The 27,789-nt window shown below is 47.7% G+C and overlaps 1 protein-coding gene across 2 annotated transcripts; it reads right to left on the bottom strand.

Moving 5' to 3' along the window:
* Nucleotides 1–29: 29 nt before the first annotated feature.
* LOC146173216 (uncharacterized) lies at nucleotides 30–27,383 on the bottom strand. Of its 2 annotated transcripts, none has more exons than XM_084583920.1 (28): nucleotides 27,058–27,383; nucleotides 25,402–25,567; nucleotides 24,510–24,707; nucleotides 24,296–24,429; nucleotides 23,608–23,734; nucleotides 22,542–22,704; nucleotides 21,440–21,723; nucleotides 19,750–19,949; nucleotides 19,145–19,427; nucleotides 18,372–18,519; nucleotides 17,739–17,878; nucleotides 16,690–17,664; nucleotides 16,580–16,642; nucleotides 15,460–15,939; nucleotides 14,577–14,933; nucleotides 13,700–13,848; nucleotides 12,508–12,732; nucleotides 12,149–12,296; nucleotides 11,616–11,726; nucleotides 7,345–7,508; nucleotides 6,418–6,562; nucleotides 6,048–6,317; nucleotides 4,078–4,353; nucleotides 3,165–3,353; nucleotides 2,768–3,021; nucleotides 1,137–1,296; nucleotides 660–806; nucleotides 30–321 (listed from the first exon to the last, which is right to left on the bottom strand). In XM_084583920.1, the coding sequence occupies exons 1-28, from the start codon at nucleotides 27,202–27,204 to the stop codon at nucleotides 284–286; spliced, it is 6,141 nt and encodes a 2,046-aa protein (XP_084440046.1). In that variant the 5' UTR covers nucleotides 27,205–27,383; the 3' UTR covers nucleotides 30–283. The 2 variants fall into 2 exon arrangements, with proteins under 2 accessions (XP_084440046.1, XP_084440047.1); XM_084583921.1 differs by having other exon boundaries at nucleotides 16,580–16,630.
* Between the last annotated feature and the right edge of the window lie 406 nt (nucleotides 27,384–27,789).

Below are 27,789 nucleotides of genomic sequence, written 5' to 3'. Positions count from 1 at the left end.
TTAGCCAGCGTAACTCAACGACACAGATGAAACAGCTCGATGTAGAACTTTATTGCAGATTCAGTACAATGCATATATATATGTACACACCCGTCAGCATTTGCAGCGTCCACAAGGCCTTTGAGGCTATAGTATGCTCTACGCAAACGGGTTAAAATGTTAGCCTGTGTAAAAGAAACAAGCAGCGCAGCCTCCGAGGCAACTATGGCAACAGTAAACAATTATTGCCCTGGAGTTGGGAAGGGCATAAAATCTAAAATCTCCGAGCGGCGGTTACGCAGTGTCACGTCACTGGTAGACGCCGGAACGTCGCTGTTGCGCCTGTAAAAGAAAATACAGCCAATACTATATGATATACGCGTGCATCGCGGTATACCAGCCAAAAAGGGTCTATATAGGGCCATTTCGCTATTCAAAACTGTATTAAACGCATATACACTGTAGACTGCCGCGCATTCAAAATTAAGCGGCTGCTTAACTATCCTCCACTTCTTAAGCAGAAATAACGAGAGCCGAGTGGGTGAGTGATGGGAACAGCCTAATAGACTAGTACAGTAAGCGAAGTACGGAAAATGACTGGTGGAAATAGAGAGAGGCAGCCGACAACGTTTGGCAAGCCTCGATGGCTTAATTGCCTATAGTAGCAGACAACAGCTCACCTTGCGTAACAGCCCTGTAGACGAGGCTCTTTCCGGTGCTGTGCCCCTGAGCCACGATGAGGTACAGGGAACCTTCGAGGACAGTCATCTTGATGTCTGTCACCAATCGGACGGGTATGGCCGAGTGAAACTGGAATCCGCTTTCGCCTGGAGGAATTCAGAATCAGATCAGTTAGTCTGGTTGTCCGAAGCTAGCGGAGGCGTTTGCTGAAACTTTTCATTGGAAATGTGTGAAACACTACGCCGCGATTTATCGCTTAAGAGTACATCCCAAAGTCACATGCGCCGGATAGGTCCAGTGCATGGACCACGAGTGACAAAGAGCGGACGCCATTGCACGCCATTTGACACGGCCTTCGTAACCGATTAAAAACGTCACCTTTTTCCTTTGCTTGGGAACAGGGATAGCAAAAAAAGACTAATTTTGGGCCGTGTGAACTTGTGACTGCAGCAGTGACAGGGTAAAATGAACATTACCTTTGAACGTATAAATTTGGATGGAGGTTCTGTTTGCCGCAGCCATGAAGACGTCCAGCTGTGCTCCGTACTGGACAAGCTCAACTTTGTAGACTGAAACCAGCGGGATGATCTGGAACAGCTCGAAAGTGGAGCCAACCAGGCCGCAGGTGCGGTAAACCTGCGAGACCGACGGCTCGCACGTTATAGGTCTGAAAAGCAGACTGATGCGTCACCTTGCTGCGCGCCACACTAACATGCCTCGTTAAGTCTTCGCTCTAGCAGTTGCATCTTTCCTGCTTAAAATGTAGCCATTTCCAACCAAGGCAAAAAACAATGGTCCCATGAACATCGCACATTTATCAGAGCTTAGTAGAATTTGGAGCGGGCAGGGATTTGTGCCGTATCATGTACATACAGGTCTGTCCTGAAAGTAATGAGTGTTCGTGACATAGCGTGTGTATGATCGCGATTGGTAAAACTTTTCAGGGGATGGTGAAGGACCCTTCAGCTTGAAATTGCAACGAAGAGGTGAAGCGAGTGGACGGCCTTTAGCGTGTACCGCCGTTTCGTAGTTGCGTCGAGGATAGTTGAGCGAACGTCGGAACAATGACACGCGATGACATTTTGCAATAAACTGAGGAAGTCTGCTACTGAGGCACTCATCATCGAGGCAAAGATCGTATGTGCTGATTGTGACTGCTCATATGACATTCACATGAAAGTGAAGACGCCCAAACACGAGAAAAAATTGGGCGCCCGTTGATGGCGGCTACGGAGGTGGGTATGTGTTGTTGCGGGTTTTATTGAAAACATTTACGTATAAGTGTAGTCATTATTGTAGAATCTCTAGCGCTTCTACAATAAGGACACTCACACGCAGATCAGATTTTAGCAAAACACGCACTCAATCATTATCGGCTTCCATCGCCGTCAATGACAGGCGCCCGAACCGTTGCTGAGCTGGACGGCTTCAGAACAGTCTAAATGGTTTGTGCCATATGAGCAGTCGCAATTAGCATGTCGCATCATTGCCTTGGTCTTTACGAGCAGCTCGGTAGGCTACTTGTCCAGTTTACTGCAAAACTTCACCGCGTATCGCTGTTCCGAAGTTCGTTGTTTCCCCGACACAACTACGAAATTGGGGTACATGCTAAAGGCGGTCGACTCGCTTCGCTTGTTCGAAGCGGACTAAACTTGTCTTATTGTGAAACTGAAGGTTCCCGTGCCATGCCCCGAAACTGGTTTTCTGAATGCGGTCATGCGCGCGCAATGTCACGACTAGTAACTTTACTTTTAGGACAAACCCTGTACTATGGCAATCTGCAGATCGATTACATGATAAACAGCGTTTGTAAGGAAAATGGGAGGAGAGATTAAGTATGAGCTAGCTGTGCCGAATAGGATGGATATTTGTTTGAACATCTGTGGAAATAATGGATATCAGCTGTCAGCATGCATCACCATGCTCGTGGTCAGCAAGGAATAAAGAATGTCTTAGGCGGTAATCACTTGTTTGAACAATATGCTATGGACAACTTTTTTCGTGGAAAGTGAAGCTTGAAATTGGCTATTTCACATTTAGGAACAGTATACAGTGCGAACGGTCCAACCGCCAGCGTAGACGCAGTTTAGGGGGTAGAAACACTTACCTTCACGAGGCTGGGCTCAGAGCAGTGGCTGTTCATGTCCACCCCGATGAACAGGGCGTAGAGAAAGCCGTCCCTGGCGAACGAGTTTGCCACTGCGCTGCCATAGAGAGTTTGCACGAGGCGCCAATTGTGTGGGCTCTCCATGGCGTAGACCTTGGAGTGGTAGTGCTCCGTGATGCAAGCTCTGTGGTCGAAGACCGAGGCGATCGCATACACAGTCCCTTCAAGGGTGAGAAGCTTGACAATGGTGGAACCTGGACGAAGTGTGAGGATGATAGATCATTTGCTTAGAAACGTTGAACTTTAATGCCCTGCAGCAATTCCTCATGGGAGGCCACTTCCTTTATGCAATCAACATAAGACATTTAATATGTGGTTTAGTTACTGTAGGTTATACCTTCGCCTGGATTGACCGTGCCGATGAGAGCAGGCTCGAAGCTCCTAAGAGTGTAGACGAAGAGGTCAAGGACGCCGTTCTTGGTCAGGCTTGCCACTATCGCGGTGTTCTCCGTCTTGGTGACAGCGGACATGCCGAGCACGTCACCGAAGTTGAAGAGCACCGTCATGCCGTCAGTCAAGATGGCACCTGGGTAGATTAATAGTGGTTTTCATTACAAGGTTTGGTTTGGTTTTGGGGTTTAAAGTCCCAAAGCGACCAAGGCTATGAAAGAGGCCATAGGTGAGGGCTCTTGAAATTTAGACCACCTAGGACCCTTTAACGTGCACAGACATCGCACAGATAGAAGGCGCCTAGCTTTTCGCATCCATTGAAGAGCGGTCACCGCGGTGGGGATTCGATTCCGCGACCTTAGGTTCAGTAGTCGAGCGGCCAACCACCTCCACCGCACCCGGGCTAACCTGCGAAATTGTAGCTGTCCAATTGCGACCCGAAGCGATGATGCAACTGATGAAATGAGATAAATGAGCAAGTACCACTGACGCCAGAATGAGAGTCCCGGAAATTGGGTATTTGATCGGGAAAAGACAAATTTAAATAATTTGAAGTGCCCTTATGGCAGCAGTGCAACACTTAATTGCAACGTTACTCTGACAGTGTACCCTCTATGCATTCGTCTGAGCGTCACTATGCCTCGACATTTGTTCTAGCTGCTGTACTAAACTGTGCGTAACCTTCTTAATTCAGTACATGAAATTTATTTTACGAAACATTCTCGAGGTGCCCGTTTTAAGGATTACAGAATGTGGTTTGAAGCAAACTGCCACCAGGTTTCAACATCAATTCCCACATTTCCTGCAGTGGAAAATGGGGTGTAGACAGTGAAAGTGAAGGACGATCGAGCAGTACTCACGGCCTGCGGTGCTGTCCTGCAGGGGAAGCTCGAGCCAGAGGAGGCGCCCTTCCAGCGTGAAGTAGACGCGTTCGCCTTCGTCAGCCGAAACGACACCTTGAAGGCGCCACAAGGCCTCATTCCGGCTCCAGGAGAAGTAGAACGCTTGCGCCAGGGCCTCACCGCCGTGGGCGTCCACCAGCCGCAGGAGACCCACGCCGGCCGCGGTGTCCACGATGGTCGCCTCTGCGTCCAGGTACTGGTGGAGCACGAAGTAGTCGACGGCAGAGTACGAGCCTGGAAGCGATGAAACGGGCACATGAAGCAGCAGTGAAAACTGACAGTATATATCTCGTTTATTACCCTAATCATATGCAGGGTGGAGGGAAATGGCGAACGGCACACACACACACACACACACAAAAAAACGTCGGAAGTAAGGCATGATGCTTGAGTTGCATTGTTCCCTGTGGTTCCGCAGTACGGAAGCAAATAGTAAAGTCCTGTACTTTGTCCTAATTGTGCTTATCTGGTTTAGATTGGCATCTTATATTGTGATATGCAAGAGGAGAAGACCTCATTAGCTGGCTGACCTGTAGGTTATGGCTTGCAGTGGCTCTCGCTAATACATGTATTTCGCACCGCACGGAACGATACCCGTTAGAAATAGCCAAATGGTAACTATTCACCATTTTAATCGTCACTTGTATACTGAGACTTTGAGAGCGGCTGCTCACGGCGCCGATTCGTTTCAACAGGACGCTATAGAAACGTGATCCTGGAGGGTCGTTCCTAACCTAGATTTAGATCAAAGGTGGCAGCGACGTTGCCAAAATGAGAAGAGATCGCTTAGATGTGGAACGATCAGGCAACGCTACGACTTGGGGAGCGCTTATTTCGTCTTTGAATCTACACTGTACTAGCATCAAGGACTTCGATGGTTAGCAGTCATCAAAACGGTTTCTTCCGACAAAGGCAGGCTGTTTAGAATAAACAAGATCTAAGAAGCGGCTGTTCAGCGTTGGGGAAAAAAACAGCTGCACATATCAGCGTCGGAAGCTTAACTCAGTGAAGTCAGCAAAAAAACAATCCTCGTGTAGATTGCTCTATACCTATCTACCCTGTTTGCCGCCAGTGGTAGCAACATGGCCGAATCTTGACGAGTCTGCTCTACAGCGCCGATCTTGCACAGTTAAAGGGCAATGAACGTAATATCCGTCAGAGAGTTTATTAACGTTAATTTCACGTCTTGCTTCCAACACGGAGGCAAATTGAGAAAAATTCACAGTTGCAGGGCAGTTGATTAAAGGAGCCTCCGTGGAACAAGCGCTAAAACGAGCAATACGAGGCGATATGTGCTAGAAACTCGCCCAGATGAGTTTTGGGCTGCGCGAGGTTTTTCAGCCTGGTTTCAGCATCTGTCCCATTGTTTGAACACGCGAGCATGTGTGACAGTACAGAACACAGAACAAGAAGCATGTGACCAAATATTCCGACAGTAAACGGGAGCGAAGAGCTAAGGGATGAGGAATTCGAAACAGTAAATGATTATAAAATGAAGATAAAAAGCTAGGACATTGCGTAAGCGTGAGGTTATTACACAAGGACCATGTATCGAAGGAGTGGCCAGAAGGTCCCATTCCCCATAGGTCTGCCTCCCTTCCGCTCCCCTCAGATGTTCTTGTCTTGACAGTGATCTTGTAGGAACTGTCCCTCCTACAACACCTTTCAGACCAAATTAACTTAGCCCCTTCCGAAAAAAATTCTGGATATGCATACCTCAACGCAGGCACATAAAAGTAACGGGCAATGCTTGTTGAACAATTTGAGCACAGCAGTAGTAAGGTAGTAACGAAAAAGCAATCAATAGAGTAGGTGCAGCAAGTGCAACAGACACTGAGCATTTGCGCTATACCTGTTCGTCCAAATGATCACCAGCCCAGCACGCAGTGTGCGCTTACTGTCGATAATAGCACTGGCTCGTCACTCACTTGTAAGAAAGCAGGACAGTTCGTTGAGAGTCTCTTCGTGCTTTGCTATCCTTTGGCCCAGGCTGCGGGACAGCTGAGCCGCGGCGTGCTCGAATTGCGACACATCCCTGGCGAGTTGTTCAAAGCGAAGGTTGTTCAGCGTGCCCACGTGTCGGATGTTCTGCCGAACCACGACGTTGTTAAGCGCCAACGGAGCTGCGATGGTCTGGGGAACGTTGAGAAGTACGGCGTGCCGCACCAGGCTCAGGAAATTTATGTTGTTGATGAGGCCTGGAAGATGGCGCAAGTCGCGGCATAATCATTATGCTTCAACCTTCAGCTCGAAGCACTGCCAGCAATCAGTTTCAGGCTGTCATGGTAAAAAGCTGACCTTTTACGACGACGTTCGGCGTTACGACGTGAGTATAGGAGAGTTTCGCGTGCAATGGCTGCGCTGTGTGGAGAGGGATGACTTCTTGCCGGAAGCGCTTCCCGTTAACTCGTTCGGGCAGCACGTTCTTTTCGAAGGTGGCTACCTGCAAACCAGCGAAGGTGTCAACCGCAGTGCCGGAGAGGTGTTTCACATGCCGTGTTTATAAGGCTCATAGAATGTCTCGGTACGTGGTATATGCAAGTTAAACGAAGGACACTTTACCAAAACTACGGTGATGCCACGTAGATTGGACTAAGCAAGATAGGACAGCGAATATGCAAAAAATATATATATCGACATGGGTGAAATTTGGCCTGCAAAACGAAATGAGTGGTGAATTATTACATGCACACAGCAGTCTAAGTAGGATTGGACGAACGTCGTTCTCGTCCAGAGTCTATTTACACATACGTAATTACTCTGGAAACCGCCCGAAACACCGAGAACAGTCGTGGACATCGTGGAATAATCGTGATTATGCTTGGCGGCTTCCACAGTGACTTGAAAGTGTCGAAGCACCGTGAATAAGGGGAAGGCACGTGTTGGTCGCGATTGAAAGGAAAACCATACAAAGAGCTTTGCATCAACAGAACGTCACGATAAGGACAAAGGCATAAGGGGCTCTGGAGCTTGTACCTTCATAGCCGAGTGGATATAGTTTGAACATATCGACAGCAAGCTGTCGAGCTATGACCTGATTTGAAATTTCCGCGTTTCGCTCCAAAAGCACATAAACAGTGAGTCCTTTAGGCTTATGTTCAATTTTAGGTATGGCGCGAACGGCTTGTTAACTGCACTTTGGGGGACTTGCTTGACATGCAGGACCCATCTATTTTCTTAGACACTGTTTGCATGTTGTGTTTGTGTTGTGTGTAACCGGCGTACCTCGATGTGCTTAGTCCCATGCACGGTCTGGTTTGTGTTGACGAACAAGGTGTCTACAAGCACGTGCGGAAGAGAGTGGCCGTTGACCATGCTTGACACAGGAAGATGTCCTGGAACCTGGACGTCTTGGAACACAGGGCTGTCCAGGTGCTGCTCAGGGCAAGCTGGAAGATGGCAGAAGTCCCAAAGGACGATAAGAACACGTTCAAACAGTACAGTAGGCAGGCTTGCGTGCTTGAAGGTCATGATGGTATAAACGAAAAGAACTTCAGGCAAAGATTTATGCCAGCCACGGCAACTGCTACTTGAAGCACGCGAGCTGCGGCCGGCGGTAATTTAATATAGGGGAGACGCTATGGAGGAAGAACAGTGAAGCGAGGTGTAGAAAAAAAAAAACGAATGGGGAGATAATATATGGATCTCATACGATCAGAAGACTTGCGCGATAATTTTGATCGTGTGATCGAGATTGTGTAGGTTAAAAATTGGCCCTGAAGTTTGGAGGAGCTGCCAACTCAGTGCTCACTTGAGGTGGGAGGGTAGGATAGGAATTAACCTTCCAGTGTGCTTGGTTGGCGAGCCAAGTGCGATACTCTTATAGGCCAAGCAGGCACGTTCATATGGCTCGGTTGGGCAGGGTTTATGTTTATGTTGGGTGGCCGCTTACTAGCGGTAGCTGAATAGCTATAAGATTGTATGCTGATAAGAATGTGCGACATATTAAACATACAATAAGTTAAGGCATTTGTAATTAAGCGAGCAGAAACTGCATGTACACCAACGTGGAACGGCAAGAGGAGCCGCAGACAGGATCCGCGATGCTATCGCGTCATGTACCATTAACGGAGGAGTTAATGTGCCGTCCGACATTTTTAAATCTCATTTAAATCTGAATCTGGAACGCTGGATTAAGATAGTCATAGCTAGACGAAATTCAACCACTATGATCATTTTTGCGATGAAAAGCTATATCTCGGAATCATCATCATCATCATCATCATCAGCCTGATTATACCCACTGCAGGGCGAAGGCCTCTCCCATATCTCTCCACTTAACCCGGTTCTGTGCTAGCTGCATCCACATGACCCCTGCGAACTTCTTAATCTCATCCGCCCACCTAACTTTCTGCCGCCCCCTGCTACGCTTTCCTTCCCTTGGAATCCAGTTTGTTACCCTCAGCGACCATCGGTTATCCTCTCTTCGCACTACATGTCCTGCCCATGCCCATTTCTTCTTGTTCATTTCCACTAGAATGTCGGTAACTTGAGTTATTTCTCTGACCCACTCTGCACGCTTTCTATCTCTTAATGTTACCCCTACCATTTTTCGTTCCATAGCCCTCTGGGTTGTCCTCAACTTAAGTAGAACTCTATTGGTTAGCCTCCACGTTTCAGCCCCATAGGTGAGTACAGGCAAGATGCAACTGTTGTATACTTTCCTCTTGAGCGATACCGGTAAGCTGCTAGTCATAATCTGCGAGTGCTTGCCAAATGCGCTCCATCCCAATCTTATTCTTCTTGTTATTTCCTTTTCATGGTCCGGATCTGCGGTTACTACCTGTCCTAAGTAGATATATTCGCCTACTACTTCCAGTATTTCGCTACCTAATGTAAACTCCTGTTCCTTCCCGAGGCTGTTGAACATTACCTTAGTCTTCTGCATATTGATTTTCAAGCCTACCTTTCTACTTTTCCTGTCTAGGTCATCAATCATTATTTGCAGTTCATCCCCTGAGTTGCTTAGCAAGGCAATGTCATCAGCAAATCGCAGATTACTGAGGTATTCTCCATCTACCCTTATCCCTAACTGCTCCCACTCCAAGTCTCTGAATACTTCCTCTAAACAAGCTGTGAATAGTACTGGGGAGATTGTGTCTCCTTGCCTAACACCTTTCTTTATGGGAATTTTGTTACTTTCTTTATGCAGAACTATGGTTGCTGTGCAGCCACTATATATATCTTCCAGCACTTTCACGTACGGCTCTTCTACCCCCTGATTTCGCAATGCCTGCATCACCGCCGAGGTTTCAACTGAGTCAAATGCTTTTTCGTAATCAATGAATGCTATGTATAAGGGCTGGTTATATTCCGAGCATTTTTCTATCACCTGATTGATGGTATGGATATGATCGATAGTAGAGTACCGTTTCCGAAACCCTGCTTGATCCTTTGCTTGATTGCAGTCTAAGGTTGTCCTGATTCTATTAGCGATTACCGTAGTAAATACCTTATACGTAACAGACAGTAAGCTTATTGGTCTGTAATTTTTAAGGTCCTTAGAGTCCCCTTTCTTGTGAATGAGGATAATGTTTGCATTCTTCCATGCTTCCGGTACCGTCGATGACACCAGGCACTGCGTATACAGGGTGGCCAGTTTTTCTAGCACGATATCCCCCCCGTCCTTCAGCAAATCTGTAGTTATCTGATCCTCTCCAGCTGATTTCCCCCTTTTCATAGTTTCTAGTGCTTTCTTGACCTCGTCCTTCGTCACTGGTGGAACGTCTGACTGTTTTTCCCTACCGCCAATCTCATTACGGTCCTGACTACTTTGGCTACTGTAGAGATCTGTATAGAACTCCTCGGCTACTTTGACTATCTTGTCCATATTAGTGATGACGTTGCCCGCCTTGTCCCTTATCGCATACATCTGGTTTTTGCCCATGCCCAATTTCACCTTTACCGCTTTAAGGCTTCCCCCGTTCTTTACAGCATGCTCAATTTTCTCCATGTTATACTTCCTTATATCGGCCACCTTGCGCTTATTGATTAGCTTTGATATCTCGGCCAATTCGATCTGGTCTGTTGGATTGGAAGCTTTCATACTCTGGCGTTTCTTAATCAAATCTTTCGTCTCCTTAGACAGCTTACCGGTAACCTCTCTAACTATCCTACCGCCTACTTCTACCGCGCACTCAGTAATGATATCTCTGAAATTATTGTTCCTTGCCTCTAGGGTAATGTCGCCATCCTCAGTTAGAGCTGAATACCTATTCTGTAGCGAGATCCTGAACTCTTCTACCCTCCCCCTCACCGCTAATTCGTTGATGGGTTTCTTTCTTACTAATCTATTGCGTTCCTTCTTCAGATTTAGGCTAATTCGGGACCTCACCATCCTGTGGTCACTACATCGAACTTTCCCGATTACCTCTACATCCTGTACAATGGCGGGGGTTGAACACATTATGAAGTCGATTTCATTTTTAGTCTCTCCGTTAGGACTTTTCCATGTCCATTTTCGGTTCTTCCGTTTGCTGAAGAAGGTATTCATGATTCGTAAGTTATTGCGCTCTGCAAACTCAACTAGTAACTCCCCCCTGCTATTCCTAGAACCAATGCCATAGTCACCTACTGCCTTGCCTCCTGCCTGTTTTTTCCCTACCTTGGCATTGAAGTCGCCCATTAGTACAGTATACTGCGTCTTTACTTTTCGCATTGCCGATTCTACATCTTCATAGAAGCTTTCAACTGCCTGGTCATCATAACTACATGTAGGTGCATAGGCCTGTACAACCTTCAGTTTATACCGCTTATTAAGCCTAATTACGATGCCTGCCACCCTCTCATTAATACTATAGAATTCATCTATATTACCCGCTACATACTTATTGACAAGGAAACCTACTCCTAGTTGTCGCCTCTCTGGTAAACCTCGATAACACAGTACATGCCCATCCTTCAGTACAGTATATGCCTCATTCGGCCTCCTAACCTCACTAAGCCCTATGACATCCCATTTCATGCCCTCTAGTTCCTCTAACAGCACTGCTAAACTAGCTTCACTAGCTAGAGTTCTAGCATTAAACGTTGCCAGGGTCAGTTTCCAATGGCGGCCTGTCCAGCGGAGCCAGGCTTTCTTAGCACCCCCTGCTGCGTCACAGGTCTGACCGCCGCCGTGGTCAGTTGTTCCGCAGCCGCTGGTGACTGAGGGCCGGGGTTTTATGGAGCTTATCATAGGAGGTTGTGGCCAAATACTGCACCAGGGCGGCCAACTCCTGTTCTGGTGAGGGATTGCGTTGCCGGAGGTGTTCACCGGCATCAGGTCGCACCCCAAACCTGTATATGCAATTCCATCGACACGCGGATTTTTTTTTTTTTTTTTTTCCGTCATCCGGTGGAGAATTGCGTGCCACCGGGATTTGAACCCCGGTCCTCTTGCATGCGAGGCGGATGTTCTACCGCTACGCCACCGCTGCACCGCGGTGGCGTAGCGGTAGAACATATCTCGGAAACCATCTCTCAAATCGATGAGATGATAAACGTTCACGGCGTACCTTTGTTGTGACAAAGTTGAATGAGGTCGTTCGGAATACGGAGACCGTTCAAGAAGCCGTTGATGGTTAGGTCTTTCTGAACTGTGAAAGAGTCGCTGAAGACATTTTCCCCTGTAAATATAGAAGGGAATACATTAAAGGATGGACAGTTGGGCAAGTTGGTATCAGTTATATTGAAGGAAACAGCGCGAAAAGACTCGAGATTAACAGAAAAAGCGCTAGTCCGTGCAATCGTTGTGTTCGTGTTGCGTCTATTTTCGCGGCATTTTCCCATATGGAGTGTGTTAACGTTCAGTACAAAGTTGTGAAGGGTTCAACAAACGAGTCGAGTTCCCATCTGTATTTACTCAGCAGTTGGAGCGTGCCGAAATATGGAGCAATTGACAATAAGCCGACGTCAGCGTGCCAGAATACTACTACCTACTTTCCTTGTTGCGCAGGCTGATATTTTTGGCTACCGACGCTACACAATTGTAAATTAAACTCGCGCTTGCACAAAAGCTATCCGATTGCTTGAAACGAAAACGCATTACCGAAGAGTTCGCATTTGCCATTTCCCCAGACGGCGTCCGACAGCACAGTCTTGATGGGAACGCCGTTGACGAGCTGATCGAAATGCACATGGCTCGCTTTCACACTGCCTTCCAGCAGCACGTCTGTGAAGATCTTGGGAGCAGTCGCCTGCGAGAAATCGGGCATTCACGGCATTCATGGACATAACTGCGTCGAGGCAAATGGCCGACTCCAGCATATGTACGCGCTTCAAGTTATGAACAGACCACTCATAACGCGCTTGCTTAACATAAGCCTTCCTGCCTCACTTTCCAAAGGCGATATAGCCACAGCAATACACAATAAATTTTACTGAGGGCATGGAATTGCGATAACTTACGAAATGGCCGTCGATGAAGACGATGTCTTCGAGGAAGCTAGATAGACTCCCGTTTTCGAAGTGGCGAACCTCGATCGAGTTGAACAGATTAACGGGACCACGGATTATCTTTGTTCCGGTAAGTTCGTGGTGCCCGGAACTGCATACGGCTTGGTCCCTCAGATGTCGAAGCTTGTGACCGTTGAAGAGACCTTCGGCGTTGAGGTCCGTGGCGATTTCTACAACCTGTGTAGAACGAGAAATGAACCACCTCAACAGGCATTTTTACTCGCACGTGAAGCTTGACAGCTTGTCGTACGCCATCGATGACCATACTCCCGCGAGATAAAGTTAGTTACAAGAATAAACATTAATAACAAGAATGATAGTGACACATTGCATTAGGACCTCATTCTCTGATTACAATGCAAGGGAAAGCTGCAGCATTAGCAGCAGTCTGGCCGCGCGTGTAGTGCGTGTAGTCCAAATGAGGCGGCTCAGCCTCGTTGCGTTCACTCAGCTTCAACAAGAATCTCGTCCCGGCGACTAGCACCCCATTATATTCAGAAATACACCTATGTATTTCAGGTGGAGACTTATATTAGTTTAAAACTGAAGTCTGCAAGCCATTGTGAAAACTTCATATATGCATAGAAGAGCAGAAAGTTTGGTCAAGTTGGTTGATATTCATCACTGAAAAAGGCGCGAACTGTAAACAAAGACTGAGAAAGAACGACACGTACAGGCGCCTGTTCGTGTCGTTTTCTTCGTCCTTGTTTACAGTTCGCACTCTTTTCAGCCATTCATACATGCAATTTTTTACAGTTTGCGTAAAAATGTATTTGCACATGCTACAGCACTTACTATGACACCTTTGTTGCAAATCCTGTCAAAGCCAACCCACCGCTAGTAAACACCAAGCATCAACTCAACGAGAGGCACATGCCTTGCCTCGCTGAATGCGAATGTGCATTGGCTGTATGGCCAGCCCACAGAGTCCAGGGCAGCGCAAGTATCAAATTACAGCTGTACTGTTCCCACTCAAGAATTTTGAAATCAGAACAGTCACGTTATAAATTTAGCATTACACTCTGCCTTTAGGCAGTCAACAGAAGGAAAGTCCAACGTCTGAAGTGCCATGCACCTTGCACCAAGTAGCAGAAGCGAGCACAACGAGGACTAGTTTCAGTGAATGACGTGTCACTCAGCTCACCTCGTTGAAGTCCAGGTCGGATTGAATGATGTTCTCACGATCTTCCTTGACAATCAGCGAGTCCAACACGGACAGATCAACTCCGTTGATGTGGCCCAAGTGCGGGAGGTCTCCTGACACTTTCACGTCGCGCATGAAGTAATAATGGCCTGAAAAGAAGCATTTTCAAATGGATCACGTAGAATTTCTCAATGAAGTTTGCTGGTGAGATCTCCACCATCATGTACAGTCTGAAGCAGCGTCACTTGGCATGCAGATACAGATATTATGAAGAGCCATTACAGTCCAGTTAAAACGCAACTACCGATAGGAGGCGTTAATTTAAGTGATATGACTACTTGTAACAAAGAGATCAGATAAGTTTGCGCACATTATATTGCCAGCTTCATAATAAATTTAAAAAGGCTGTAGCCTGCCATAAAATAAAAGAACTAGGTGACTGCGAGGTCTAGTGAGATAAGGCCCAAAAATGGTTGCACTTCAAAAGGTTCCACGCTTGTTCTATTCTGTACGTTGTTCATGGATGCTGACCATCTTTTGATGAATAACCTAGCTATGGACAGAACTAAGGACATGACTGCGTATATGTGCCGAACATTTTATTGGATAAACCGCATTGTTGGTTGTTACGGCCATTACTTTCGCACGTCAGACAACGACACATCGACCTTCGGCAAGTTAATCTGGTCTTTAATATATCGGCATAGTTTAGTTATCTGTAGTTTAGTGGATACGTTTTCCACCAGATAAGAGGGCAACTTTCAGATGCACCAATGGCGTCGCAGTGCTAAAAATCCGAAGATAAATTACAAAATTTTGCCACAGTCTCGGCACGAAACAACAGGTGCCAATCGGGCAGCACGGGAACAGCACTGACCTTTGATGCTTTGGTCGGTGTTCTTAAGAAGTACGTCATAGGAGAACATGAGGTCGTTGACTGTGTCGGCGGCGATGTTGCCTTGCACGGAGAAGCCGCGGTAGAAGACGCAGTTGCCCGAGACTGAGACCCAGCCGCGCTTTGGCACCACGTCGGCCTCGAAGGCGCGCAGGTCCCGGCCGTCCAGGGTCCCGTGGATGCTCATGGTGCCCATGACTTCAAACTGATCTCGCAGGGCGACGGGGGCGCTGACAATGGACTGCCCACGCAAAGTGACCGCAACCGAGTTGAGCTCGCCCAGGTGTACTCCATTCACGCCTTTCACGGTAGTCACAGGGGCGGAAGCCTTCAGGACACCTGAGGGAAAAAAGTGGGCCCCAATCGAAGAGGTATTGAGAGTTCACTTTTGGATAAAGCGTCAAAACCCCTTGGGCTATAATAGGCAGTACAAGAGGGTTTTTAGTTTCGGCAATGCACCCGAGATTTCGTAGTGGGCGTCCGAAACTGTCCACAGGCGGTTTTAACGTTTGATGTGTAGCCCATATTTGGGAAAACGCAACCGTGTACAAAGCCTCCACACGCCAGGCGCCTTCACTTTTGAGAAGGAGCAAATTAATGAATTACTCAAATATACTTTATCTTGAACGTCGTTCACTTCGAGTCAGACTTATCGAATAATAAATAACCACCACGAGTCAATTTCGCAGAAAAAAAAAGATTGGAGGAAATTTATGGGCCAGCTACCATACAAAGGCGAAGTGAAAATGAGATGGCGTTAATTTAAGAGGCCCACAACACGCAGCAATCTTTCCTAAGTTCGCGGATGAGCGAGGGTCTCCGAATTCGAGATCCATGCCAGTTTAGTGAAAGTCTCAAAGCTCACCAGAAAACGCTTTCGGAGCATCCACGACTTGCGGCTTTGTCTTGGACATGACGTTCCTCAAGAATGGCTGTACTGGGCGCCCGTTCATCCAGGCGACATTCAGGAACGGTGTCGTTACGTTACCGATGGCGAACTCTCCGGCGAGTACTTGGCCGGTGGACAGGGGTATCCGGCGTCGATTAACATCCACTATATCGACGCCTCCGACGAGACCACGGACGGTCGCGTGTATACGAGAGTCTAGGAGCGCTGCGGACATGCCGTGGGCCATATGCTTGGTTCCATAGATCTTCTGCGGCACGGATTTTAGGACGAAGTCTCTGGGTACGGAGAGGCCTTGGACTGTTCCAGAAACGTAGAGGTGCTTTACTCGCACGGTGTTTAGGAAGAGTGGTTCGGCGGTGATGTTCTGCTCGCTGTGCAGGGTAATACGGCCGGCGAATAGCTTAAAGATGGGAACTCCGTCGACAATTCCACTGTCTGAAAGAACAATGTGTTCAAGCATGAACGCACGGATGACATTCGAAGAAAATAAAGGAGTGACTTATTTCTGGTATTGCTAAACCTGCATCACGCTGTATATTGTGAAAGCAAGAACCTGAAGTGGCGCAGAGGTCTCTTTTCCGTAGTCTCCCGGTTACAGCTAAGAAACTGAGCATGGTTGCTCCACAGCTGAACGTCTACATGGCGAAATTTCCGAGAGCATTTATCGCATGCGCCGTGCATGCAAGAAAGGTGTGCAGGTTTCTGTACTTCCTCTAGAAGAAGTGTGTGGCAAATGAAAGTTTAAATTTTCTCAAATGAACTCGTCCATCTTTCTGCCCGTTGTGTGGCATTATATCAAAAGCGTATTTTGATAAAGCCGTGTGAAAGCGATAAACGCACAGAAAATACAGATTGGAAAAGGAATACAGAGGAAGTGGCATGGGAAAGGGCAGTAGTAGTTCACTGCTCAAGAAATTCGGAGGAAGGAGACGTCACGATTCACTTGATATAGTGCAACAGAACGCATCTAAGTTTCTGCACTTTCTCTTAAAATAACGGGAGAGCTTGAACCCTCACTCGCGACTGGTGCATAGACTTATAAAACTGCGTAATTTCAAGCATAGAATGCACTTACTAGAATTGAGATTTTTCTCGAACACAACCGGTCCGGTGAATGTCTTGATGCCTGAAATCAAAACTGAAGATTACAATTAGGTTGCGGCACTTGAGTTTAGGAAGCCTTACCATGAATATCTTGGTGGTCCTCTGTCGCCACAAGATCTTCCAGCAAGTTGTAACCGTTCACGCTACCCTTAACGGTCATCTGAGCTACCGTGGCCCCATTGTGGAAAGTCTTCTGTCCAGTCATGATGAGTGTGGATTCGTTGGTGGGAAAAATGGCGTCCTTGTAAAGAGCGTCCAGAAGAACGCTGTTAACTTTAGCAAAGACCCTGACAGACTTCTTAACGAAGACGGGGGCCTTGAAGATAACGTTGTTCTTCACGACCTTCGCCGGTTGTTTGGAGGCGTAAGCTGCGAACTCCGAGATGTCTATGTTGTCGACCGTACCCGCCACATGTACATCTCGCTGCGCCTGGAGCCCATTGGCGAAGGCAAGCGGTACGTCGATTGCGCCGTCGTCAGTGAGACTGTAGATGTCTGCTGGTAGAGCTATTCCGCTCACTTTACCTTCGACATTAGTCACTGAGGTTATTAGTCTGCTGAAGTGCTTAGATCCTTGTACAAACTGTTCAGCATCTTTAAGCATAAGATCGTGCGGTATAGACAGCTTGTTAAGTCTGCCGCGAAGATTGACGTCGTGGAGCGCCTCGAATGTGCCGACGAAATTCTTGACTCCGGTGATGACGGCAGGTCTATTGATGGTAACGAATCTGTCACCGATGTCGCCAACATTGATTCCGTTCACGAGTGGCGTCGATATTGATGCAACTTTAATGTTCCGGACAAAGGTCAAGGAGCCTTCGGCGGTTTGGTCGTCTACAGAGTTCATGGTGTTCGCGGCTACCGCGGCCAAGTCAACACCGTCCACCATCTGTGCAGACAGCTCTTTTAGAACTTCGATGGAAGTGACGTTTTTCGGTGCGGTTACGTAGTGTGTTCCGGTTAGAGTGACGAGGTCGCTCAGCTTCAAACCGTTTAGCCTTCCATCCAGGAGAGAGTCCTTTGTGATCACTAGCGGACTTGCGAAAGTTGTAGGGCCTGAGGAGAAATGCGTGGATCATTGAAGCTGCCGACGGGCCTAGAAGGAGTGAAGCATGCAGCACGTGACTTACCGCTTATTGTGTGATGTCTGTCCGTTGTGACAGCATCAGCGAGATTAAGTCCATTCACCGAGGGAGACTGCAGTGAGGACCTTACTCTCGCTGGCTTTGTCAGCGTGATTTGTCCCGTTATGGCGGTCGGCTTGTTCATCCTGAAAATGACACGAGGGAGTGGGTAGTCTCAAAATTCGACCTGCACGGCAATGCTGGTCATCTGACAGCTGTAATTTATTACGTCGTTTATCTTTGCAGAGGAACTGCCAATTTCCAGAAGTTCACTTTTGAAAGTCCTTATAGCTAAGCTGAAACCGACGTTTTTAATTATTGTTTAGCACTTCCATGATGAATGGTTGTCACTGCAATAACACCTACTTGTATAGAACATGGGGACCTTAAACACTGTCAGGAGCAGTTGCTGAATGCTTCGCAACAGAAGCGCTTGCCGCATGTGCATTTGATATTGTGTGTCGACCTTTTCAAGGGAGAAGTTGAAATAAACCCGCACATTACGACTGGCTAACGCACATAGTTATAGAGGACGTTTTTGCGAGGTTTCGAAGTGAAAAAAAATGCCAGAAGACCTATCGCCGCTAAAAATTTCGCAACAGTCACTTGGAAGTCCGGATAACAGAGCAAATAACGAACCAGTAAAGGCTCCTGAGCAAATCGGTGACAGGAACTCCGTGGAAGGATGCGATGTTTGCTTCAGTGGTTTTAACCAGTGGTGTTGACAGATGGCCTTGAATTACTTTCGGTGCGGTGATAGTGGCTGGCTGACTCCGGAACACGGCGTCTATTATACAGCGAAAATATGCAAGAGTTAACTGTGTGAATGTAGTGAGAGAGAGTGCGGCAATGTATTAACTTCAGGCGGGAGCACGAAAAACGATACTTATTGACCTTTACCAGCTTAGTAGCTTCTTCCTGTTATATTTCTGTTGGTGTCGTTAAAACTCCCGACCTTCGCTTTCCTATACTCTCCGCGCAGGGCACATTGGAAGTAGAAAGCGACACTTTAACGGAAGCACGAAAATGTTATGCTTAACTGCAGTACTTGCGTCTATAGTCTGGGATGAAGAACTGCATCGGTTGTGACAAACTATTCATCTATTCGTTATTTCTCTAACAGCAATGTTCAATGTACTGCAAGGTGTGTAAAAAATGATGAGCCATGCCTCAGGTGTACTTGAGTATGGTGCTCAGTAATAAAAAAGTTCAGTTTACGGCATGCGGCTGAACGAAATTTTAGTGCAGATTTCTAGAGTACACAAGCACGAAACGACTCAGATATGCGCCGAGTGACATTAAGGTTGCAAACTTCAGTAATTTAAGGAGTCTCAGGCCCTTGGTTTTAAATAATTCACTGATGCACATACGCCCCAGTATACTCGAATGGTGCGGTTGAGCAGAACGCTAACCTTTGAGAGCCGAGACCAGCTTGCGAATCCGGAAACCAATGTCGCTCATCGCCTTGTGAAGTTCGGGCATCCTGCTATGGAGTTCGTTCATGGAAACCTTTGAACCCTCCATAGTCAAGCCCTGGGGAAGATTGGCGAACCCCATGGAAACGGGACCATTGACGAGAATAGACCGGACGACTTGCTTCACTTGGACCACGTTCACTGTCGCCTTTGTGGACACGGCGTGCCGCAGAGTATTGGACGCTTGACCGAGGAGAGCCTGCTGCTTGTCTAGTTGATCCTGTTGGGTTATGGAATTTTTCATTGTGAGAACCCTCTCAGGGCAACGTATTTGTTTAGCAATGGCGTATGAGAAATAAACTATGCTACATGCAAGGGTGGGTTTCACACCAGCCAGCATGCCGGGATTAAGCTGGATGGTTTATGCTCAATGCAGGCAAAATTTCAGAACATTATACTGATGTACAATCAAAACTGCATCAAATCACTACTGGAGATTCAAGAAACGCGGCTATGATGGCTACTTTAACTTAAGGTTTGGGTCAGGAAATCGGCTCACTACAACATATTATATCAGAAAAAGAAACTGTTATGGCTCTGACCTTGAGCATAGACATGCGAAGCACCAGCTGAGAGCCCTTCTCCTGAACAGGGTTGGACAGCGGGACGACCTTAGTGGACACCATGATAGATCTCGGAGTCCCTTTAGTGGCGTCAGTGAAGAACATCCATGCGTTGTCCTTGATGCTGAATGATGAGAGGCTGTCCTTGAGTACGATGAAACCGCCGAGAGGCACAGTTCCTGAAGCGAAAGATAGAGTTCACTTCGCGGCCACAATTTGGTTTGGTTTCTCGTCACAGGAAGGTAAGGCAGTTTTAGAAAAAGTGCTTCGTCTTTCATCTTTTGTCTAGTTTCCGAATCTGATTACACGGAAGGTGTCGTAGTCTACATGTATACTGTACGGGGACATGCTGAAACCAATAGACTAGCGGGCTGCTACCGAACATGGGAGCAGACTAAACGCGAGAGGGGGGCCGGAGATTTATGAAGGCTTGCTACAGGTAACACCCATGCTTGATTTAATTGCCTCTTCCACCTTTCGATCAATGAGCTCATCCTTCATTTTGTTAATCAAAGTACTGAAGTTTAACAAGTAGATTTTACCGAAACTAGATGCTCAACTAACAGCAGGATCATTCGCGGAATTCCGGCCATGGCGGGTGAGTTTATTGCATGATAAATGCATAACAAAAATAAGGCAAGCGTTTTCCTGCTTATTTCCTTCGTGCTTTGACACATTTCTACGGAGAACACCGCCATCAAAAACATTTGTTTCTCCCGACTGCCAGCAGGGCTTCGAGAGGGGAAGCACCGCCCATAGCCATGCTGCGGCTATTGCAGTGAACTGCCAATGTATGTACGCCGTCTACTGTGAAGACATACACATCTTATCCCCAGAAGCTGCATGGCTCAGAAGGCAAGACACCACTGAATGGGGACAAGAGACAGGCGTCCCTGCGTTCTGCAGGCCTTCCGTCCATCATCTGCTGCGCTTAGGAGCCCACAAAAAGTGATAACGCTTAAATTCATCTTAGCAGCATGCCCACTCTGAGTGTATAGCAGAATTCAATGACAGCTACTATGAACAACGGTCATTTCTTTTGTCTATCCATTTCATGCTTTAATTCCTTCATGTTCTGGTTCAGCAGACCACCCACGACAGGACTGTTCAGTGTTTTCCATGTAACCGGTTCCAACCCGTGCAATGCGAGTTCGGCAGTGCGAGGGTGATGCTTATGAACTTTTCCGGTATTTCGCCGCATGGAGTTTTTGGCTGAAATGTGTGGCTACAGACTTTCAACTACATGATAAGTGGGAGGCTTAGCGCGGAACAGACAAGGACAGGAGAGGCACACAGGACGAGCGCTCTCCTGTCCTGTCGGACGAGTGCCTCTCCTGTCCTTGTCTGTTCCGCGCTAAGCCTCCCACTTATGTATTACCAACTAGCCCAGAACTCTACTTTGCTCAAGACTTTCAACTATTTTCAGGCAGCGTCGCGAACACGTGCTCTCTGCACCAAGCGGAGAGGGCATTGGTAAAGAGGGTGTGTTGGTCACTGGTCACTGTATATTGGTCACTGCACGCGTACGACGTGAACGTACCAAAGCGGCCGCTGTGTAAAATGCCGGTATTAGAATGGCAACGCAGCACGTCAACGTAAATACTACAAAGAGCTCCCGTTAGAAAATGTCGTGTTAACTGCCCCAGCTTCCTTTTTAAACGACACTTGCCCCTGTCCACCTCCTGGAACCGTCTGAGCCTGGAGGACCAAGTGAAGAGGCGCAGTGGGTAGGCTGTGTCCATGGTGGCCAGGCCGAGGATCACATCGTCGCGGCACGAGTCCACGGCCACGGGATGCCACTGGAAGGCGCGGGGTACTTTGAGCACCTGGCGCAGAAAGAATCCGCCGCCGCGCCACACGTAGAGGAATTGCTCGCGCAGCCCGGCCACGGCCAGCACGTTGTCGAAGCCCACACGGAAAAGGGACACGTCCGTCAGTTCGGAGCCGTGAAGCCTGCGCAGAAGTTGCTCTTTTCAATACCGAGATGTTCTTGTAGCACAGTATGCATACCGAGCAGTGCGGTAAAATGATATGCCTGGTTATCTGTACAGTACATAGCCCGTGTTTTTTTGTGTTTTTTTTTTGTCGGGAACACCATACAGATTTGAAACACGCGTCAGTGCGAAATAAAAGATTATTCCTTGAGCAATGCGCCGCTACTTCAACGGCGAGGGAAGTGCGCGACGTCTGAGCACAACAGTTCGAAACCGTCTGCTTTTGGGCTGCCATTAAGTTGCGCTTAGAGCTTATTTGAAGAGCTGCACGGCTACTAGCAACGAAAGGAAATGACCATAGAATGTATTGATTAGTTTGGTTTACATGGTTTCAATGCCTGAAAGCGACTCAGGCTATGAGGGACGCTGCAGTCGAGGGCTCCGAAAATTTCGACCACGTGAGGTTCTTTAACGTGAACTGACATCGCTTGGCACATGGGCGCCTTGCTTTTCGCTTTCATCGGGAAGCGGCCGCCGAGCAGGGATTCGATCCCGCATCATTGGACACATTAGTCTAGCGGCCAAGTCAGTGTGCCACCGCTGCGCGGCCGCCAGAGATTGTATGCCGCGATGTAGATTGGACGTTATGAAAGGGCGTGCAGGCAAAGTTGGCCCGAATTTAATGGGCAATTCGTGCATCAACAGCTATTTCAGTGAACTATTTCTTCGTTATAATCTAATGAATATAGGCTGAACCCTCGAAAGGAGTATGCACAAGAACCTTTTACATCGAGACATTGCTGCACAAGCGGGTGTCCTTCAGGAATCTCAACTCACACGTCGAAGACCTTGAAGTTGCTGGCAAGGTCGTCGGACCGGTAGACGAGCACGGACGTGGCGTTGCTGACAGCGACGTATCCGTAACCGGAGATGGTCGTGGTCTCCATGTCCATCGCCATAGGCACGTGAACCTTCACGACGTGGCTTAGCACCGTCCCTCCTGCATCGAAGTGACAGTCACTATCGAACTGCGGCGATAGCTAAAGCAACTGCCCTAATATGCGCAATCTGTAAATGTGGATATTTGTAAATTGTAGGGCACGCAGTCCAGCGGAGAACAGCGTGATCGCCAATGAAGAAGCGCAAGAGTTTGTGCAGAAATTACGCGGTGGGAGAGGCAAACGTGCGAGCCACTTATTGGCGATCGAGAGCTGTTTTTAAAGTATAGGACCATTTCTCGTTCTGCGGTTTTCCCTCTACGTCTTGTGAGCTAAAAAATATCAGCCTTAAAGAAAAAAATTAAAGAGCACTGCAGAATCTGCATTAGAGTAAGGCGAAAGCACGGATGCTGCCGTTGGTTGCTTCTAGTTGCTTAACTCACTTCTTGTTTACCCATTCTAGTCCTTGATACTTTTCAGGGTTTATAATTATTACTTAATTAACTTATTGGCCTAATTATTTTTCGGCAACAACATTACGTCACCCTATATCGATTGACACCACTCATTAACCTCTACCACTTCTCAATTACAACTGCCGTGGACACGATTTTGCTGATGCGGTCTGCGGACGCGGCCTGCGGACAGAAATCTGAACATAGCGAAGTAATGCTTTCGCATTTACTGGTTAGCTCAACTCTGCACTAACAAGTATACTTTAGAGGTCCATGTCTGCTATTAAACAGGAAAGACCGCATCTTGGCAATTCTTCCCGCAGAGTATTGTGTAAGTACTGTAGTGGCCAGAGCATCGCTTCTTGCAGTTCCGTGCACAGATTTGACGGATGATCAAACTAGATTGCGGAGCCGCCGGGAAAGACCGTCGTCTCCCATTCTAGTCAAATATATGTGGTGGGTACCTATTCAGTCAAGAGTCAATATACTTCACATGAAGGGTGACGTCACCTTGGCGGATGTCGGTGAATCCCACGTCTGCGTACGCCGATGGAAAAAGCAGTACGAGCGTTCCTTCCTGTTGGGACTGGAGCCAGCGGACCTTGATTGGGACCTCGGACAGTTGCAGGGTGTAGAGCTGAACAGGTGATGGGAGCACAGCGTGCTTAAGACGCAGCAAAGCCAAGAATGTGAGCAAGGATAAAGATGCTTGCTAGTTAAAGACACCGACATTGTATATTGATCCAATTCCCACGGACGCGGACAACCAGGTTTTCGTCCTCCTAGCATGCGTGTTCAAGGACTGCCGGTCAAGTCACTGCTTTAATACATTATGAAAAGCTCACCGGAAGAACTGACAAAAAATAAGGATCGCACGGTCGAATTCGTGCCTAGGTCGCATACGCCATTCTGAACAAGCCTTGTGGGGGAAAAAAAAGCACCTCGAACGCAGTTAGCCTACGGTGAAGGATGATTGACACTTGCATAGATGAGCGCCAGAATTGTCGCAAAAACGTCCTGTGCCCTACCAATAAAATGCGCAACTAGAAGAATGCCGAGCTAAGCATAGCAGTTAGGTATGCTCTTAGTATTACTATTGTGTGGAGATTAAGTTCGTACTTCGATGGCGAAATTAAGGAATAGCGCGCATAAGAAAAGGGCTGCCGAAGGCGACTTTCTACAAAAGCTCGAAACTGACCAGCGACTCTCCGGCGGCGTCCACTTCGTAGGCCACCAGCTTGGCTGCCGGACCGGTGCGGATGATGAGGACCACGAACATGCTCTGGAAGTTCTTTTCGTTTCGCAGGAAAGCTGTGGCGTCAACGATGTCTTCTGCAAGAGCATGAAAAAAAGGAACAGAGTATAGGCTTGTACTGTTGCAGTGCTGACCTCCCGTCGGCCGCATGGCTTACCCGATCCGGAGCTGAACCGGAACAGTGCGTTGTGTGCGAGTAGGTCCGCGCTTGGACTCGTGAAGCGCCAGAGGTGGACGTTGTTGCGCGTCACGGCCATGACATGGTCCGAGTGGTTGTGGTGCAGGTGCGTCCAACGTACGGCCCCGTAAACGTCCGTCTTCACTCCGGAGAGCATCAGCTTTGTGACTTGAAGCTCTGAAGAAAAACAGCTTGCATTCTACACTACACTACATACATTATTATGCCAGAAGTCTGGTCTGCTAGGAGGTTTGGTTTAGTTTGTGGTGTAACGTTCCAAAGCTAATCGGGCTATGAGGGACACCGTAGTGGAGGACTACGGAAATTTCACCAGTTAGGGTTCTTGAGCGTGCACTGACGCCACGACACATGGGCGCTTCGTTTTTCGCCTCCATCGAAAAGCGGCCACAGCTGCGGAGATCGAGTCAGCATCTTTTGGTTCAGCAGTTGTGCGCCCTCTCCACTGAGCTAACGCGGCTGAGCTGTCTGCTAGAAGGGAGATACATTTGTCGATATTAGAGCATAAACAGTACCTTGTTGGTTTGACTTGCATGATAACGGTACTGTAGGTGTCTATGTAGGCGCAAAAATAAAAGCTAGCATGGAGTACAAGAGTTAGGTGTCTCACAGATCCGTCCAAACGACCTATAGTTACACTCAAATTGGGGGGAGGTGGCACGTCTGGCGTAAAAGTGTCAATAATGTGAGAACACGTGCCCTTACTTCACGAATGTTTCAGTAGAATGTCCAGTCCACGCATGAATACTTATTTCTCATTATGTTCTGCGCCTGTGAAAGGTTTAGCTATAAACCTCGAACTGGGGTGTCTGTAAATAAGAGGAATAGACAGCCCTTTGTACACGGCACCAACCTTCGCGATCTCCGATGCTGGACTTTGTCCTGAAGTTTGAGTGCATGAGGTGCTCGTCACTGACAAACAGCGGGACAGCGTTGGAACCAGGATATGCGGTGTGGCTCTTGATGACCTGAAGTGCCGCCTGGGACAACCGGGACTCCAGGTTGGCTGGTAACGCAGTCTGGGCAGTACACGGAAAAGAAACACTGAACGGTGCAAATGTATGGATAAATTTGCGTGGCAGCGAGGCGAAAGTTGGTTGGTTAGTTGCGCCGAAAAGTCCTCACAGTCGATAATTTCTCGTCGTTTAGTGCCTGCTCCCACAGACAGATTACAATGGCACGGCACAATAATATGGATTCGAATTACTGAATCAAATCAAATACTAGTGTAGTACAATGATACATGATTGTAATACGATTAACAAAGGGTAGATAGAGAAAACAACACAAATGCAAGAAACGAAAAATAGATGAGTGATAGAGCTATGCAAACAGCGGCACCGGAAACAACCTGAGCAGTTCGGTTGCTCGCTCATGAGTTCCATAAAACTGCCAATTTGTATCGTTCGCTGGTTTATAAGGTTTAACGTCCCAAAGCGATTCAGGCTATGAGAGACGTCGTATCGGGGGGTTCCGGAAATTTCGACCATCTGATGTTCTTTAACTTGTACCGACATCGCGCAACACATGGGCGTCTAGCTTCTCGCCTCCGTCAAAAAGCGGCCACCTCCGACCGGACTAGATTCTGCGTCCTTGGGTATCAGTCGAGCGCCTTAACCAGTGAGCCGTCGCGACGGGGCGTTTTGTCCCGTTTGTGATGCTGTGCAGTTTTGTCACTTGTAGCACTAACACTATTACAACCGGAGGTAAGTCATGACGAGCAATGCGTTTGAACCGGTCGTGTAAAACAATACCACGAATTGAGTGCCGGAGGGATAAATATGTTAACGCGAAGCCATGCTATGCGTGGACGTGCTTTCCTACATGTTTTGTCTCCAGCGCAGGAGGCGTACCCACGCCCACTATATAGCAAATAACTTTGCGAAATTATGTGCAGGCTTTCTTTCAGCTTTAAAGTGATAGCAGAGCACATTTTATTTTAAGGACTGAAATTTAAAACTGCATGTAGCTTGCGCAAGAAACGAGGCATATGCTGTGGTCTGACTTGTGCGGCCCACCCTCTTGGTGCGTTGAGATATAAATTCATCGGCTAACACAGGGGCAAGGAAATAGAACTAAGATTCAAGAGGACGAAATACCTGGAATTTTCTAGGTGAAGAATTCGAGAAAAGTGATTGCATCACATTTGTAATGGAAGTCAAGCTTCTTGAACCCAAGTCAAGATTAATGCTTTACCAGGGAGCTATGTCTATGTGTTTCGCTATCACGTTTCTGGTTTCATTGCATTGGCATGTACTAGCGTTCCTTTACCTAAAGAAGCGCAAAAAAGAGTGGCAGAAAAAAACTGACATGATCTTCCAGCCATGACTCAGCCTATTTAGCTTTGCTTTCACCGAGCTAGCCAGGTTGTTCCAACCCTTGAGCATTCGCTGTACAGCGTATATTTCCGGCACTAAGCTCTTGGCACTGCTATAGTTGCCGAGAATGTTGAAAACCTGCGAAGCGCAATTTGCAGCATCGCGCACAAGAGTGCTCGCCTTTTACTCACACTTGCAGCGCAGTCGTACGTATGGAGGAACGTTATCCACAGGAGCCACGTCCGAAGAAGGCCGTTCATCCTGGATGGTCGGGGCCGAGGCTTCGTCGAAAAGTGCAGCATGCGTAGGGTCCGCAGAACCCACTCTATGTCCAGCATTTCCCTTGTCTTCGCCAGTAGTGCAGAACAAACTCAGCCGGCGTCGTCGAGTTTAAGCAAGTCTTACAAGTTTAGAGTCATCCGGAACAGTATGCTGTTCCAGAAGACTGCCGCGGTGTACAGCCGCGATGCTGAACTGAAGTGAAAGCTGGGGCAACGCCCCTGTGCTTTTTTTTTAAGTGTATTGCCACCCTTTTGTAGCAGCCAATGACAAGATGACAACTACTTACGTCCGAAGCATCACACTTTCGGCTTCAGGAGATGCTGATGACGTAACACGAGGCTACAGAAGATGCACAGACCAGCCAATTGAACGCCGTTAGCTCTTATCGCTTCGGTTCCACTTCTTCTGTGCTGCTTTACCCAGCGTGATCGGTAATTTATTTCTGTGGTCTGATAAAACCAGCGGTACTGGAAACGGAACGAACCACCGCCGAAAACTCATCGCTTGGAGGGCCGTTTGCATGCCGTTGGATTTACCGCGTTCCGTCTGTGCATATAACATTGATGCAAGTTGGACCGTTAGAAAAACAATTGAAAATAACAGCGAATGAATCAAATAAGGTTGGCGTGGTTACAAAAGTG

This window comes from Amblyomma maculatum, chromosome 11 (assembly GCF_055883805.1).
Source record: "Amblyomma maculatum isolate TAMU_Amacu chromosome 11, ASM5588380v1, whole genome shotgun sequence".
Taxonomy (NCBI): domain Eukaryota; kingdom Metazoa; phylum Arthropoda; class Arachnida; order Ixodida; family Ixodidae; genus Amblyomma; species Amblyomma maculatum.
The sequence above is the reverse complement of the archived record's forward strand: the minus strand, read 5'-3'. Positions and strand labels throughout refer to the sequence as shown.